Source organism: Glycine soja, chromosome 5 (assembly GCF_004193775.1).
Source record: "Glycine soja cultivar W05 chromosome 5, ASM419377v2, whole genome shotgun sequence".
Lineage (NCBI taxonomy): Eukaryota > Viridiplantae > Streptophyta > Magnoliopsida > Fabales > Fabaceae > Glycine > Glycine soja.
This window is the reverse complement of record NC_041006.1, coordinates 6,419,047-6,436,749: the sequence shown is the minus strand read 5'-3', so window position 1 is coordinate 6,436,749 and position 17,703 is coordinate 6,419,047. Positions and strand designations below refer to the sequence as shown.

Genomic DNA, 17,703 nt, shown 5'->3' with positions numbered 1-17,703 from the left:
ACAAAGCATTCTACTATCATTATTAGTCATTCCTGTTTCATATACTTCATTACATTGGTCACTAGTAATCACTTGCTGCATTTTCTTTCCTACTCTTCACCCTTGAGAATTTGTCATTCCGACATGGAACTTAGTTTTAAGCACCATTTTGGCCTTGCTTGTGTCTTACTACTTTTAGCTGCTCTGTGTAGCTCACAGGACTCTTTCACTGACTCGAGAGCAACATATTATGGTAGCCCTGATTGCTATGGGAATCCAAGTATGAGCCTTTTTCTAACTAACTATGGCATGTGCTAGTACATATAAATTGTTTGTGCCAAGCTGTCTGAATTTAGGATATACACCCTTGTTTGAATGTTTTAATAATGATCTTGATATTTTTTAACCAAAAGTAAATTTTAAATAATTTACTCTGTTGAATTGATGCATGCTACTTCCTGGGGATGCTTTTTACAAGTAAAAAATGTGCACTATATGGTAGTGTGACATTATGCTATCTTTTGGAACTATGCCCCATTATCTCAACATTAAATAATTGACAATATATTTAACATTTATAGTAGTATCTTTTTTTTTTTTACTATCTTTCACTTACTTTTTACTTTTTTACACACGATTTCAAGAATACTTCTAAGGTAGTTGTAAAAAAAAACATTATTATTTACACCATGACACAACAAATAAAATATGATCGTTCGTTCAATTCATATTAATTACTATGTTTCAGGGGGAGCTTGTGGCTTTGGCGAATATGGAAGAACTGTGAATGATGGAAGTGTGGCAGGAGTGTCTAGGCTATGGAGGAATGGAAGTGGCTGTGGTGCATGCTATCAAGTACTTTTCTTTCTCTTCTTAATAATCAATATTTCTACTAGTCCTTAGTAAAAGAAAAAGCTTCATCATCCTTGAAACAAAATACTTGTTTATTTGAAAAAAATTTGGCAAGTAATAAACGACGATGATGATTCAGGCAAGGTGCAAAATACCACAATATTGTGATGAGAATGGAGCATATGTGGTGGTAACAGACTATGGTGAGGGAGATAGAACAGATTTCATCATGAGCCCACGTGCCTTCTCGAGATTGGGAGGCAATGCAGATGCATCTGCAGAGTTGTTCAAATATGGTGTAGTGGATATTGAATACAGAAGGGTCCCCTGCAGTTACACTGGCTATAATGTTGTGTTTAAGGTCCATGAACACAGCAGAAACCCTGACTACTTTGCTGTCGTGGTTCTCTATGTAGATGGAACATACGATGTCACTGCTGTTGAGTTGTTTCAGGTATACTTGTATTTGGTTGGTTGCCCTTATATGCATGCAATTCTTAGCATAAAAATTTCTGAATTATTGGATTGAGTCATTGAAATATATATATATATATATATACACTTGGTCATGCAAATTGGCTTAAGTATGTGTTTTGGGGTGAGCGTTTGTGAAATTAATTTTGAATAAAACTGATGTTGGTTAAAATTGATTATGATGTGAAGTGATTTATTTATGTGATGTTTTAAATTTTGAAAAAAAGCTAGTAGTAAAACTTATCCTGTGTGAAAGCTTTTTAAAGTTATTTCCGAGTGCATAATTAGATATATAAATACTTACTTAAATTGAAAGAGGTCAACCCCTTATGAGTACCTCGAAGAATTAGTCTTCGGCTATTGGCGGAAGAATATCTGGGTTCAACAAAAAAAGTTAATTCAACTCGGTCAATTCTGGACCAAAATCAGTTTCTCAACGCGCGATCAAATATATAAAACATTTAACTAGTATTTTAACGTGATTTTTGATAATCAAATGTGAAGCTAAACATGCACTTAGAGATTGGTTCATTTTTACTTTTCTCCCAATGTATTACAAAATTTGATTCTTGAAATGTTCTGAACTATGCAGGAAGATTGCCAAGAATGGAAGCCAATGCGCAGGGCCTTTGGGGCAATGTTTGACTATAGCAGCCCACCAAGGGGTGAAATCTACTTGAGGTTCCAAGTGAGTGGCAGGGCAGGGCTTTATTGGGTGCAGTCCAAGAATGCTATTTCTAGTGATTGGAAGGCCGGAGCAACATATGACACCAATGTTCAGCTTAATTAGAAAGAAAAAAAAAAGCATTTTGAGATTACTGGAACGTATTAGAAATAGATAGGCACTAGTATTCGATTTGTTTCTGTTTAGTGTCACTCTTAAGAATGTGTGTACTAGGACTAAAATAATGGGGATTCATGTACTTTCCATCTTAGATTACATGAATTTGAATAAAATAAATGTGGTACCCTTTTCCTACATTGGTATAATAGTTGATGTAAATCCATTTGCACAAGGGTTGAGGATGGATCTTCAAAGGTTTTTTTTTTTTTTTTTTTACTTGTATGAAAATTCAAAAAAATGGACTAGATAAGGAAAGAGAAAGTGACGAGTTTATGGAGGACTGAATGGAAGGGATTTAGTTTAAAGTATGAATGTGTTTGGATGGAGAATGATGGTTTAGAATGAAGAAGGAGAATGAAGAAGGTGGTTGGAAGAATCAGTCCTCCGGAATTGGTGTCACACATAAAGTGGTGCTCCTTGATAAACCAATTTCTTGAATCACTCAAGTAACTAAAGAGATTCACTCTCACACTTTAGAAAGTGATTAAAACTCAATTCAAGGTCTGTTCTTTATTAGAAAATGTGCAGCCCATAAATAGGAATGACATCAAGTCGGTTGCAAAAGTGAGAAGATGAAATGATCACCAATAACAACAATTGATGGTGTCATTATACCTAATTAAAACTATAATTAAGACACAATAACATGTGAAAAAATACGCAACTCCTGGTCAGCCAAGAGGCAGCCACAAGCCTAGAGTTTTCACCTTATTAAACCTTAATTTCTTCAAATTAAAACAAGCTCATAAGTGGTGCAAATCCAAAGAGAATTGACAGCCACTTTAACATAAGTTTGGACCTTTATTTTAACTAACAAAATGCTAATAAAACCACTCAACAAAAATGACGCCCTCTACTCTTCTTGGAACATGGTGCAATTGAGAATCCGAAACTTCTCCACTTGTAACTTGGGCCTAAATTCAAATAGCATGGTTAACACTTGTTGAAGAGCTTCCTTTGCCTTCTTTGTTCTAGTCCTTGTCATAGATCCTCCAAGTCCTTCTAAAGGTTCCTTGCCCTTAGTCCTTACCATGTCCTCATCACTCTCTCCTTCTTCAAAAGGATTTGTCCTCAAATTGGCTTCTCCATTTGCATAAAAAAGAGTTAAGTCAGACACATTAAATGTAGTACTCATGTTCTACACATCGGGCAATTCAATCTTGTATGCATTGTCATTTATCCTTTCTAGTACTTGAAATGGACCATCTCCTCTTGGTTGCAGCTTGGATTTCCTTTGCTCCGGAAACCTCTCCTTTCTCATGTGAAACCAAACCCAATATCCGGGTTGGAAAACAACCTTTTTGCATCCCTTGTTTGCTTGTCTAGCATAGCTCTCATTCCTCTTTTCAATTTGGGCCTTGACTCTTTCTTGGAGTTTTTTCACATAGTCCGCTTTGGCTTGTCCTTCCTTATGCTTAAAAACTGAAATATTAGGCATTGACAACAAATCAAGAGGAGTTAGTGGATTGAAACCATAAACAACCTCAAAAGGAGAACAACTAGTGGTGTTATGCACAACCCTATTATTAGCAAATTCAATGTGAGGTAAGCAAACTTCCTAATTTTTAAGATTCTTTTTCAAAACTATCCTTAGCAAGGTATCCAAAGTCCTATTCATGACCTCCATTTGTCTGAGGGTGACAAGTAGTAGAAAATAGTAACTTAGTACCCAACTTTCCCCATAAGGTCCTCCAAAAATGGCTTAGGAACTTGGAGTCCCTATCACTAACAATGCTTCTTGGTAATCCATGGAGTTTCACCACTTCTATGAAGAACAAATCCGACACATGATTAGCATTATCAAATTTCCTACAAGGAATAAAATGAGCCATTTTAGAAAACCTATCAACAATAATAAATATGGAATCCTTACCATTACTTGTTCTAGGCAGCCCTAAAACAAAGTCCATTGATAAATCAATCCATGGAGAATCTGAAATTGGTAAAGGGGTATACAAACCATGAGGCATTACCTTTGACTTGGCCTTTTTGCAAACAATACATCGCTCACAAAATTTCTGCACATCTTTCTTCATGTTAGGCCAATAAAAATTCTCTTTCAATTTATCTAAGGTCTTTTGGACCCCAAAATGCCCCCATCAACCCACCTTCATGGGCTTCACTTATAAGCAAGTTTCTAGTAGAACACTTGGACACACATAATTTATTTTCTTTGAAAAGGTAGCCCTCGTATCTATAAAAACCATCTTTAGAAAACTTTTCACAATTTTTGAAGATTTCACCAAAGGTGTCATCTCCTTCATACATTTCTTTCAAACAATCAAATCCAATCATTTTTGTTTCAAGCATAGAAAGCAAAAAGTGCCTCCTTGACAAGGCATCCGCAACAATATTTCATTTTCCCTTTTTATGTTTAATAACACAAGGGAATTGCTCAAGAAATTCTACCCATTTGGCATGCCTTTTGTTTAGTCTGCCTTGTCCCTTTAAGTATTTTAGGGACTCATGGTCACTATGGATCGCAAACTCTTTGGGATAAAGATAGTGTTGCCATGTTTTCAACGCTCTCACTAAGGCATACGACTCTTTATCATAAGTAGAATGGTTAAAGGTAGGAGCACTTAATTTTTTTTACCAAAACAAGCAATTGGATGGCCTTCTTGTAACAATACAACCCCAATCCCAACATTTGAAGAATCACATTCAATTTCAAAAGATTTTGAAAAATTTGGCAAAGTAAGTATGAGGGCATTGGTTAACTTTTGCTTAAGAGCATTGAAAACTTCTTCTTGTTTCTCCCTCCATTTGAAAACAACATTTTTTTAATTACCTCATTCAAAGGTGCTGCCATGGTACTAAAATCCTTCACAAATCGCCTATAAAAACTTGCTAGGCCATGAAAACTTCTCACCTCGGTCACACTTTTAGGTGTAGGCCACTCTTGGATAGCCTTGTCCTTTTTTTCATCAACTTGAACCCCTTTGGAACTCACTACAAAACCAAGAAACACAACATGATCTTTGCAAAAAATGCATTTTTCAAGGTTAGCATACAATTGTTCCTTCCTAAGCACACACAACACCGATAAGTGTGCAACATGCAAATCAAGGGTTGTGCTATAAACAAGGATATCATTAAAGTACACCACCACAAATTTACCAATGAATTCTCTCAAAACATGGTTCATTAATCTCATAAAAGTGCTTGGTGCATTAGTCAAACTGAAAGACATAACTAACCATTCATATAATCCATATTTAGTTTTGAAAGCGATTTTTCATTCATCTCCTTCTTTAATCCTTATATGATTGTAACCTCTTTTCAAATCAATTTTGGAAAAGCAACAAGCACCATGCAATTCATCAAGCAAATCATTAAGTCTAGGTATTGGATACCTATATTTAATGGTAATATTGTTTAAAGTTCTACAATCGAAGAACATCCTCCAAGAACCATCTTTTTTTGGAACCAAAATTATCGGGACAACACATGGACTCATGCTATCTCTTACATATCCCTTACCAATGAGTTCTTCCACTTGTCTTTGGATCTCCTTGGTCTCTTGAGGGTTGCTCCTATAAGATGGCCTATTAGGAAAATAAGCTCCCGACATGAGATCAATTTGATGCCCAATTCCCTTCAATGGTGGCAACCTACTTGGAACACTTGATGTAAACACATCCTCAAATTCCTGCAAAAGAGTTTTCACACTAGAAGGCAATTCAAAGTTGTCAAAAGTGTTAGTGATCAAAACATAATTTTTGCAAATCAACAAGTATAGAGGCTGTTTTGAATGAAACAACCCTTTGACCTCTCCTTTTGTAGTTAGAAAATTCTCCCTCACTTCAAGTGTTTCACTCATCTTTTTCTTCTCTTGTGTTTCTCTCTTTTTGTTCTCACTTTTTAAACTCAAGTATTTGGCTCTTCTTTTCTTTTTCTCTCTTGTCTTGAAGAATTTTCTCTCTCATTTTCCTTTGATCCTTACACACTTTTTGTGGACTCAATGGTTTGAGCACTATCTTTTTGCCTTGATGCGTGAAAGAGATCTTGTTGGTGAAACCATCATGATTAGCCCTCTTATCAAATTGCCATGGTCTTCCCAAGAGTAAGTGGATGGCCTCCATAGGAGCAACATCACAAAATACCTTATCATTGTACTTTCCAATGGAAATATCCAATTCCACTTGCTTCCTTACTTGCACCTCTCCATCCTCACTAAGCCATTGAAGCTTATATGGCCTAGGATGTGGTTTTGTGACTAAATTCAATTTAGACACAAGTCTTGCACTTGCCACATTGGTACAACTCCCTCCATCAATGACCACCATGCAAACTTTGCCATTGATCAAACATATAGTGTGGAAAATGTTTTCTCTTTGACTTTCCTCCATATACTTCAATTGATGGCCAAGTAATCGCCTAATCATCAACAATTCTCCCTCCGGTGTTTTCTCCACTTCCTCCTCATCATCCTCACTCTCTTCTCCCTTTTCAACTTCAGACTCACTAATGTACTTTCCATCTTTAAGAATCATGGCTTTCTTGTTAGGGCACTTATATGCATAATGTCCCAAGCCTTGACACCGAAAACACTTCACATCCCAACTCTTTTTTTAGGACTGTTCTTGGAATTTTTGAGGAGTTTTTGATGGTATAGGTGCTGCATTAGAGGTGACAGCTCCTTTACTCTTGTCCTTCCAACTGGAAGAACCATAATTAGTGGAACTCCTTTTGGCCACACCTTTCCTCTTCAATTATTGCTCTACATGGATTGCTTTGAGAAGTAAATCCTCCATTTCAACAAATTCCTACAGCTCAACAACATCACAAATATCATTATTTAAACTATTAAGAAATCTAGCCATAGTTACCTCTTCATCCTTTTCTATCTTGGCTTGAATCATGAGCACCTCCATTTCTTTATAATATTCCTCAATGCCTTTGCTACCTTGGGACAACTTTTGAAGTTTGAATTTTAAGTCCCTGGTATAGCTTGCCGGTACATACCGCTTCCTCATGATCCTTTTCATCTCAACCCAAGTTTCCACCAAAGGCTCCTCATTTCTAGCTCTTTCCCAATTTGTTCCACCACACAAGAGCATAATCTGAGAATTCCGCGACTACTAGCTTTAATTTTTGGGCCTCCTCATAGGTGTTACATGAGAAGATATGCTTTATCTTGAGCTCCCACTCCAAATATGCCTCTGGATCACTTTTGCCTTTAAAGGGAGGAATGTTGAGCTTGACTCCTTCAATTCGGTTTGGCCTTGGACCACCACCATTTCCTCCTCTCCTTTCTTCCTCATGATTCTCTAATTGCTCAATTCTTTCATACAACTCCTCATTGTTCTCTCTCAATAGTCTTTGCATTTTAGCATTGAGAGCATTCAACAAGAATCTTTTGTGAATGTATGTATACATGATTTTGATGATGCCAAAGAAGAATCAAACAAGGCCGCTTCAAAAGGATAAACACTGCTTCAAGATTAATACAAGAATGTTTCAACAAACAAAGCCTTGATTCAAGATTTCTTCAAGATCAAGCCTTGCCTCAAAACAAAGGGCTTCAAAGTCATGCAAGGCTCTGGTAATTGATTACCAGGAAGTGTAATCGATTACCAGAAGGGAAGTTTGAGAAATAGTTGTTGAAAAGGGTTTTGAATTTGAATTTTGAACATGTAATCGATTACCAGCAACAAAACTCCTGAAATTCAAATTCAAAAGTCATGACCCTTCAAAATATAACTGTGTAATCGATTACTAGTGAGGATTTGTGAAAAATATTCCCTATAATCACAACTTTTCATTTGATTTTTGAAAGGCTATCAAAGGCTTATAAATTAGTGACTTGGGAACGAAATTGGAAGAGAGTTTTGCTTGTCCAAAATGTCTTATCCTCTCAAAAGAAAATGAGAGAGATATTCCAAGAGAACTTCATTGCCAAATGCTATCTCAAAAGAAACTCTTGGGCAGACACTTACAAATCCATTAAGAGTTCATCCATGGACTTCAATTGCAATATCCTTCTCTTCAAGAGAGAATTCCTCTTCTTTCTTCTTATACAAAGAGATTGATTAAGGGATCGAAGGTCTCTTAAGTTGTAAGGAATTCTGAACACAAGGGATGAGTTGTCCCTGTGTGATTCAGACTTTGTAAAAGGGTTTTACAAAGAGAAAGGAAAATCTCAAGTGGGTTGCTTGAGGACTGAACATAGGCAACGAACTTTGCCGAACCAGTATAAAACTGTGTTTGCATTCTCTCTTCCCTTATCTCATTTATTTTGTTACAATCAATTTTTTCTTGCATGTTTAAAGAACACTATTGAATTGATTGTTGCTTCTTTTGTATTTTGAGCCTATCATTTAAAAGGGGGTTAAAAGTTTGTTAGTGGGAAATTAATTCAACCCTTCTTAAGATAACTGAGGCCACACATGTCCAACATCTTTGTGCCCCATCCAATTGATGTTCACCACCACCTGACATATTCAAAATAAAAATAATAATAGTTATAAAGAAAATAGAACCTCATCACACTCAAGTGTATCTCTCAAATATGTTTTTTTTTTCAATTTTGTGCACTTTTGCCTTTTTCCACTCTAGAATTCTCCTTGAGTTCTAAAGCAATTCAAGAGAAAGTTTACACAAAGTTCAACCACCAATTTGTGACAAGGAAAAGACTTAGGGTTAAGCTAACAAAGGCTTAGAACAAGGACACAAAAATTCTAGCAACTACACAATGGGATTTTTTGAAGGAATTATACTTCAGAATTTGGTAATTCAAACCTTTTAACAACCAATTATATTACCTTCAAGAATTTTTTAAAGCTATTATAGCATGAACCATTCAGCCCAAATATTTTTTTTTAAAATAAGTTTCTGCCTTTTTTTTAACACGAAATTAAAGGCCTAATTTTTGCAATGGTTTAGCCTCAATAAAAGAAATAGCATGAACATGCTAATATAAAATGGTAAAGAAAAAATTAGAAGGATGTTATCAAAAAATTTCAACCCAAGCAGTCTTGAAAAACCCTTGAACCGGAGCTCTGATTACCAAAATGATGTAAACTCATTTGCACAAGGGTTGAGGATGGATCTTCAAAGGTTTTTTTTTTGTACTTGTATGAAAATTCAAAAAAAATGGACTGGATAAGGAAAGAGAAAGTGACGAGTTTATGGAGGATTGAATGAAAGGAATTTGGTTCAAAGTATGAATGTGTTTGGATGGAGAATGATAATTTAGAATGATGAAGAAGGAGAATGAAGAACGTGGTTGGAAGAATCAATCCTCCGAAATTGGTGTCACACACAAGGTAGTGTTCCTTGATAAACCAATTTCTTGAATCACTCAAGTAACTAAAGAGATTCACTCTCACACTTTAGAAGGTGATTAAAACTCAATTCAAGGTCCGTTCTTTATTAGAAAATGTGCAGTTCATAAATAGGAATGACATCAAGTCGGTTACAAAAGTGAAAAGATGAAAGCATCACCAATAACAACAATTGATGGTGTCATTATACCTAATTAAAACTAGAATTAAGACACAAAAACATGTGAAAAAATGCGCAACTCCTGGTCAGTCAAAAGGCAGACACAAGCCTAAAGTTTCTACCTTATTAAACCTTAATTTCTTCAAATTAAAACAAGCTCATAGGTGGTGCAAATTCAAAGAGAATTGATAACTACTTTAACACAAGTTTGAATCTTTATTTCAACTAACAAAATGCTAATAAAATCACTCAACAAACGTGACGCCCTCTACTCTTCTTGGAAAATGGTACAATTGACAATCCGAAACTTCTCTACTTGTAACCTGAGCCTAAATTCAAATAGCATGGTTAACACTTATTGAAAAACTTCCTTGATCTTCTTTATTCTAGCCCTTATCATAGGTACTCCAAATCCTTCTAAAGATTCCTTGTCCTTAGTCCTTACCATGTCCCGGTCGGTAATTGCCTTTATATTGTTAAACTTAATCTGATATTGACGTACATGACAATTTGCAAAATACCGTACCCCAATTGCCTTCATCCAGCCAAGTAAAGCCATCATTAATTAGTGTGTGTTTGTTTAACTTTTACCATGTGGGCACACGTTCCAAAGCTATGTTTTGTGAGAAACTACAAATTCCAACTTTTAACTGAACGTCCGCTTGGAGGGTTTTGAACGTTAAAACAAGCATGCTCATAGTTTAATTCCTTACAACTTCGGCATGGAACCTTACAGCAATGTTACAGAGAAGAAAATAAAAATCATAATTCTGGCTTAATTAATACTTGTTTTTGTCCGGAATCGTTATTTTAATAGTTAATTATGTTTTCAGTACTTTTCAAGTTTTTACTTTTTGTCCTTAAACAAAAAAATTAATCAGTCTTAGTCTTTTATGTTTATCTACGTTTTCTTTCTTCATCCCCGCCATTAAAAACCTCCTTATGTGACCGCAATTGCAGCATTAATACTTCGGTTTTTGATACCACCGCAAGTGTATGTGTTACATTTTTTTTTTTCACAATTTGAATGACCAAAATGTAACTATAATTGTGATTTAAAACATGGTCCAAATCAGACAATGGTCTTTCGACTAACACTTTAGCTATAGGAAACACTGGGTATTACGCCCCAATCTGTACCCTAAAAAGCTTGACGGTTTAGAAATGCAGGGTAATACAAACAGCAAAAACAAGTCAAAGTGAAGTTGAGCATAATGGCTTGCAAGTTGCAACAAAGGATATCACGTGATGCCATGTAGGTTAAAGAAAAGGGTTGATGACACATAAGTGTAGCAGGAATGCCTTGTAGGTTTGTAGTTAACTGCAGAAAAATTATTAATGAAATAAGGATTGTAAGGCAATTTGGTTACATAGTTGGCAACTTAGATCTCTCTAGCAGTACACAAATATGCTACATAATGGAGAGTCTCCATCTTAACTCTGGTCTTCAATTTTCACCATATCTCTTTTGATTGCGACTTGAGACCATACAAAGAGAAATCAAATAAATGAGAGAAATATATTATGCCTAATCCTTGTTACCTATAGTGACTAAAATGGAAAAGGAGAAACTTTGCTCTTCTTTGTTTTTGACAAAAGTAATTTGGAGCAAATATTTTTCATTGGTAAATGTTAATTGTTAATTTTATTAGCATAGGAGATTAAATCCACAATCTTTCTCCCTTAACTATTCGATCCATCTTATATCTCCCGGAAACAATACATAGTGGCAGGCTTCCGTTCCAGCATGACCGCATGGAATGGAGTTTGCAAAAAGGATGAAGGCAAACACACGAGTAATAGTGTAAGACAAAAGGTAGTAATCACACTCCACACAATTCAAATGATGGACCATAGACCTTTCTTTCCACAAGTAAAAGTGTAAAACAAAAGGTAGTAACCACACTCCACACCAAGATACGTGCTATATGTAATATAAATGTACATCATCGTGAAAAGCGCTAACCATATTTTCATGTTATTTCTTTATTTTTCCCGTCAATTTATTTGACTTATCTACTGCATATTGCAGCCAAGTGATCACCTTGACCACATCACAGTTGTTAGACAAGAAAAGGAGCAACATGAAGTACATTAATTATCGCTTCCGTTCCATGTTTCACCGAACATAAGAAGCTCTCAAAAGTGATGATGATGCGCATATCCGAGTAGCAACTATTACCCCATAGGCACCTAGCCGCGATCAAAATGATGGCAAGAAGGATAGTCAAAATATTGGATATGTGTAAAAGGTTAGGGGTTATTTAGTGGGTAATTATAAAGGGACGCACCCCATTTATAATTTATTCCTATTTACTTTGTGAATAACTTATACTTGTTTTGTCTGCCACTACCAAAAATGAATAAATTGTACTTGCTTATTTGGATACGCCTCTGCTGATTTATTTTGGATAGGGCATGTACCACCACAAAAAAGAGAGTCAAATACTAACGAATAGTCAATTGATTTGTGCCCATAGGTATATATATATATATATATATATATATATATATATATATATATATATATATATATAACTTAAATGAAACTATTCATATAAACATTGTAAATATGATGTATTATTATGTAAAGAGTAAGATTGACGATGTTATATATATATATTTTTTATAATATCAGCATAATTTTTTGTTTTAATATAATGCTTCACATTATTATGGTTTGATTCAGATGCAAACCCCAACCGGTGTTGGAGGGGATTCAAATGGTCAAGATTCAAATTGATAAAATCTTATCACTATTTGATCTTGGTCGTTCCCTCAAGATTAGGCTCGTGTTTATGATCCATGGCTTGTTTTAACATGTTCCGAAAAATAGCCTTTTAATAGCAGAATCGATGACTTAAAAGAAAGGCCTTTTAATAGCACTTTCCTATGGAATTGTTTTCAGGGGATGTATTGGTTTGGGGTTTTAATAGTTTATTTTGACATAAAAAAATCTCGAGAATTTTAAAAGATTGCGTAGGATTAATCAGATTTTCTTAAAAGATTTTTAAGATTAACATTTTATAATTTAGATTTTAATGAATTTATATTATAAGAATTTAAATAATTTTATAGATTAATAAGATTTGAAAGCATTTCAGGATATTTTTTTAATTCAAAATTATATTTTTTTATGGTAATAATAATAAATCTTAAATCCTAAAACTCTAAAATTACAATTCCGTTATAAGGAGTGCTTACATTGTATCCAACGAAAACACTAGCAAAGTTACTGTGCATCAATTTAACACCAATTTTCATAACCACAATTGTTTCTTGATCTCCTTCCGCTGGTTAGAGTTAACTCCTACCTCCTAAGCTTCAAATCAATCCATAAGCAACCACGAGAATTCTAGCATTCACCACTACACAAAAGCAATTCACGGCATTAATAATTAGCACTGCATGGATTCATATGAAGAAATCACCCACCTCTGCGTTACCTGTCACTGAGTTTCCTTCCATGTGTATACCGCTTTTGACGAAGGAAGAAGACATTGAAGAATTTTGATGAGATTGTTCGATAAATGTGATATTTAGCATCTTATTAAAAGATTATATAAAATTCATTATAAAAAATACTAAAATTAAGTGGTAAATAATCTTATTTAAATATCAATTAATTTTATTGGATTTTTTAAAAAATTCTAATTATTTTAATTGAATATCATAACACTTATTCTTATTATTTAAAAATTTTGATTGTTTACCGCAATTTTTTTTATAAAAAAAATCTTTTAAAATTTTAAATTAAATACACCCCTTAAAATAAATATCAATGACTTAAGAAGTAGGGGACTTTTAACCATGGTTCCCTAAGAAACCCCAATTTTTGAGTCACTCGTCACACAAAGATAGCAATTTCATAAGGAATTGCTCATTTTAAGCCACTAATGTAAATTGCTTTTATAGAGTCATAATAGAAAATATAATCCATCTCCCCTGTGTTATTTATCATTCATGGAATTTAATTAAGAATCCATATTCTAGCATATTTATTACTGCACAAAATTGAATTAAGAAAGTGTAGTAGCATATTTATTTCTTCTAAAAAAAGCATATTTATTTGGGAACAAGATTGAGAGAAAGAAAAAGTAGGTTACAACAATAAACAAGTAAAAGGAAGAGCCCTCGCCTTCAAATGAGTATGAATATGGTCCCTATTACCAGAGGTGTATCAAATTGCATTAGTAGCAAAGACTGCAAAGTGTGAGTAGGGTATTATTTCTCAAGAGATCGACTTGTACAATATTTAACTAAAATCACGCTTTTGATTATCTAAACTATTAGAAACAATAATTGAGTTGAATAACAAAAATATAAATGATATGAGTTTGAATTAAACAATGACAAAACTAAACAAGTGATGAATTTTATTTTATTTTTAGTATTTTTAGCAAACACTCATAATGCAAAAAAAAAAAAGGTTTAACAGGATAACAAAAAATGTAAGAGTTGAACTTCATGAAACCTTCTTAACATGCATTTCAAGACTGTTAATCACATTTATAATTTAAAAGACATATCAATCCATAGTTTTACTCAAATCCTAATTCTTTAGGTGGAGTCCTTATTAAGCCCTAGTTCCTTGGTTAACTAAAAATGTGCTTAAGATGACTAATAATAAACCAAATCCTATTCCTAACAACAAGGTTTATTAGCTACCTTACTTCAGTTAAAGATTTAAAGAGCATTTTTCAACCACAAATCAAATCAAAATAACGCATGGATAATCAACCATACATAAACATGAAGCATAGAATTAGAGCATTGTAATTAAGCATAAACATTGATTAAAAAGTTATAGAGGCTACATGATCAACCCCAAAAGAATAATTTTGTAAAGGTAACTCAAATAAAATATATAGTTAACCAAAACTATAAAAAAAGTCAAAGTGTCATATCAATGCAAATTAAGCAAGCTGATAGTATATATGCGCCAGTATAAACATATAAAATAATTAAAATTAGTAAAATATTAATAAATTGTCACAAAATTCAATAGTTATTTTTTTTAACAGGTCGATCCTGCTTCAACCTACCAAAGTCCAAAGCAAATGGTGTCAGATTAAATAATCTGCCTCAGTGTAAAAAGAAAAGATTAAATAATCCGTCTTTACGTTAGTTGAATGGAAATCAGACATTCAAACCAAGCTTCCAAAATCAACACATTGACAGAGCGCTAGCATAAATCAGGGACTCAGCGTTTATTTAACATTCAAGATTAAGCGCAAGGTATTTTTTTTTTAAAATTAGTAAAAAAACTAAAATAATTTATTAAATTATTATAATTAACTAAAATTTATCTTTCAAATATTTTAAAATGTAAATAGACTTTTTACAGGTAGAGGCAAAATTATTATTATTAAATAAAATAGTTGTTAAAATCTAAAACGAAGGTTTTGGAAACCCTTACCAAAATCTTGCCTGGGTAGCCTTCTTAATTATAATCATCATCATTATTATTATTATTATTATTATTATTATTATTATTATTATTATTATTGCCTTACTTGTTAACATTTTGTCATTATCTTCACCGGCTGTTTCTACTTTTTATAAAAATTAGATGATTTCTTTTGATCAGTAATTAGATGATTCTATTTGACCTGATCAAGACCCAAGCGAATACAATTTGTTGATCAGTTCGTTCAAATGAATGAATCTGTGGGTTCATTACAACGAAATTAAATTTGCTCGTTAGATATTTTCGTGCGTGTGGAACCTTGCATAATAATCAACCGTAGTTGTATAAAAAAGAAAAAACAACCGTAGTTGCGTGTATGTTCTCATTTATCTATTTATATTATATGACTAGTATTTAAACTAATTTTATTAGTTTTCGGTACAAAATTAATTTATTATTTGATGTTTTGTTATTTAAATTTTATATTATTTTTTTAAATATATGTGTCACTTCAAGATAATCACTAATGTAGCATATTTAAATTCTTACACATCATCATTACGTAGTACCATGAACAGTTTTAAAAGATTTTAAAATTTATGAAGACAAAAAAATTAAATTTATTTATAACTACAAGAATTTAAAAAATCAATAATTATATATAATAACCATTTTAAAATCATACAAATTTAAATTCTGTTATTTAAATAATAAAACAATGAGGCTTTGATATGATACATATAATTATACAAACATACACAGTAAGCAATATACTTTCTAATTTGATCATATTATCTCTTATTATTATGTTTTTGGTAATCAACAAATACATCATCTCTTATATTTTTTTTCTTAGGTTAAAGATTCATTTGGTCAAAGACAAATTTCACTTTTAATACGTGGTTGTTATTAACTCAAGAAAATTTTATACATAATTAAAATTAAACATATATTCTTTCACTTATACTGTGTGAATTCTTTTGAATTATCTCTTATATTAATTAAAGCGCTTATGTGTGTCTCATTAGTTTAAAAATGAGATTCACCGAATAAAAGAACGAAACTGACATATTTAATAGATAAATTTCACATAAATTTGGCCGAATAAGAGAGAAAGTATAAAAAAAGAGTATTGCTTAGTTTGTCCCTTTATCTTCATTTTGACCCAACAAACGAACCTTTGACGATATTAATTGCATTGGACCACTGGTTTAACAAAATACACGCAAAATACTACTGCGCGTAGTGGGTTAGTTCAAAGGTTATGAAAGTAATACTAATTGTTTACTTTTTATATTTTCTTTTCAACTTTTTACGGATTCATTAATTAAGAGTGCACTCAGGTGATTTAGTAGAATTTTACAAAAAAATACATTAGCCTTAAATTAGTTTTTTTTTATTTGGGTGAAAATGTAAATTTATTTTTCTAATTTTAGTTCAATAAGTTGATATTTTTTCTCATTTTGATTACTGTAAAATTTTTTTTATCTTTAGTTTTTATAATTTTTTTATATAATTTTAGTCTCTTTAAAATTTTAATTTTTTCATTTATAGTCTCATAAGATCATATTTTTAGAGATTAAAATTGATAAAATACAAACTTTGAAAAATAAAAAATAAGTAAAATATCTTATAAAGATGAAAATTAAAAAAATTCAAATTTATCGGACTAAAATTAAACAAAATTTTTTACAGGACCAAAATTAAAATAATAAATTTAAAAGGAAAAAATATATATTTACCCATATTATTATAAGGGGCATTTTTAAATATTAAAGAGTATTGTTTTCCATTCTTCAAGGTTATCCACAAGACCCATCTTAGTCCGATCAACTTTAGACAATCGAAAAATCAACCTCACATCATTCAACCAGAACCACGTCGTGCTGTAGATATCTCATGGCTGGTCAATTATATTTTTTTCTCAATACGTACCGGGTAGGATATTGTGTATTTGTGTATAATATAAAATTTACCTAACTCAGAATGAAATAGTCCTGGTCTGGAGGAGGCAATACCTGCACTCTCACATAGAGTAATTAAGAATTAAGAAGGAGCAAGTTATATATAGAAAACAAATGATGAAGTCAAAATCATTTTCAACCATCCAAATTTACTTAAAACATGCCCAAATATTTATATATACATCAAATACAAATTAGTGTCACGATCCTGTTTTATTTAGAAACAATTTCATTATTTAAAGGTTAAATAAATGATACACCACATAATTATTTTTTCTGCAGGTTAAATAAACGATACGTAGAATTTGCTATTAAGAATATTTTCGGAATCAGTAAAAAAAGAATATTTTCGGAATCAGTAAATATATCATTATTTTTTTGGTGACGAGAAAATATTAAATTTAATAACAACACCCAGCAAAAAGAATAAAATAAAATTAAGGGAAAGTGGGGTAATAATAATTATTATTTATTACCCTTTCAAATTATTACAATATTTGTTTCTGTATGCTCACGCGCTTTGATTAGAAACTTCGATTCTATCCAGATTCTGAACCTAGTGGAGCAACAAGTTCATGGAACATGCATGGATTGATCTTCCCATTAAAATGTAACAGTTTAAAGAGGCTAGGCATATCATAAACTTTGATAGGTCTCATTTTTATCTATGAATATCTCTCAATTAACAAGTGGAAAAAGTAAATAAATCTAATTAATAATAAAATTATATA

The 17,703-nt window shown here is 32.5% G+C and overlaps 1 protein-coding gene across 1 annotated transcript; it reads left to right on the top strand.

The window, feature by feature from the left end:
- Positions 1-3: 3 nt before the first annotated feature.
- LOC114412221 (expansin-like B1) lies at positions 4-2,286 on the top strand. Its single transcript, XM_028376035.1, has 4 exons — positions 4-259; positions 728-834; positions 971-1,285; positions 1,898-2,286. Exons 1-4 carry the CDS (start codon positions 124-126, stop codon positions 2,093-2,095), a joined length of 756 nt encoding a protein of 251 aa, XP_028231836.1. The 5' UTR covers positions 4-123; the 3' UTR covers positions 2,096-2,286.
- The last annotated feature ends 15,417 nt before the right edge of the window (positions 2,287-17,703 follow it).

Bases quoted from the DNA above. Each gene is read 5' to 3' on its own strand.
- LOC114412221 (XM_028376035.1), top strand. From the start codon at position 124: ATGGAACTTAGTTTTAAGCACCATTTTGGCCTTGCTTGTGTCTTACTA. The intron at 835-970 runs GTACTTTTCTTT...ATGATGATTCAG, and splicing joins GCTGTGGTGCATGCTATCAA to GCAAGGTGCAAAATACCACA. The intron at 1,286-1,897 runs GTATACTTGTAT...TGAACTATGCAG, and splicing joins CTGCTGTTGAGTTGTTTCAG to GAAGATTGCCAAGAATGGAA.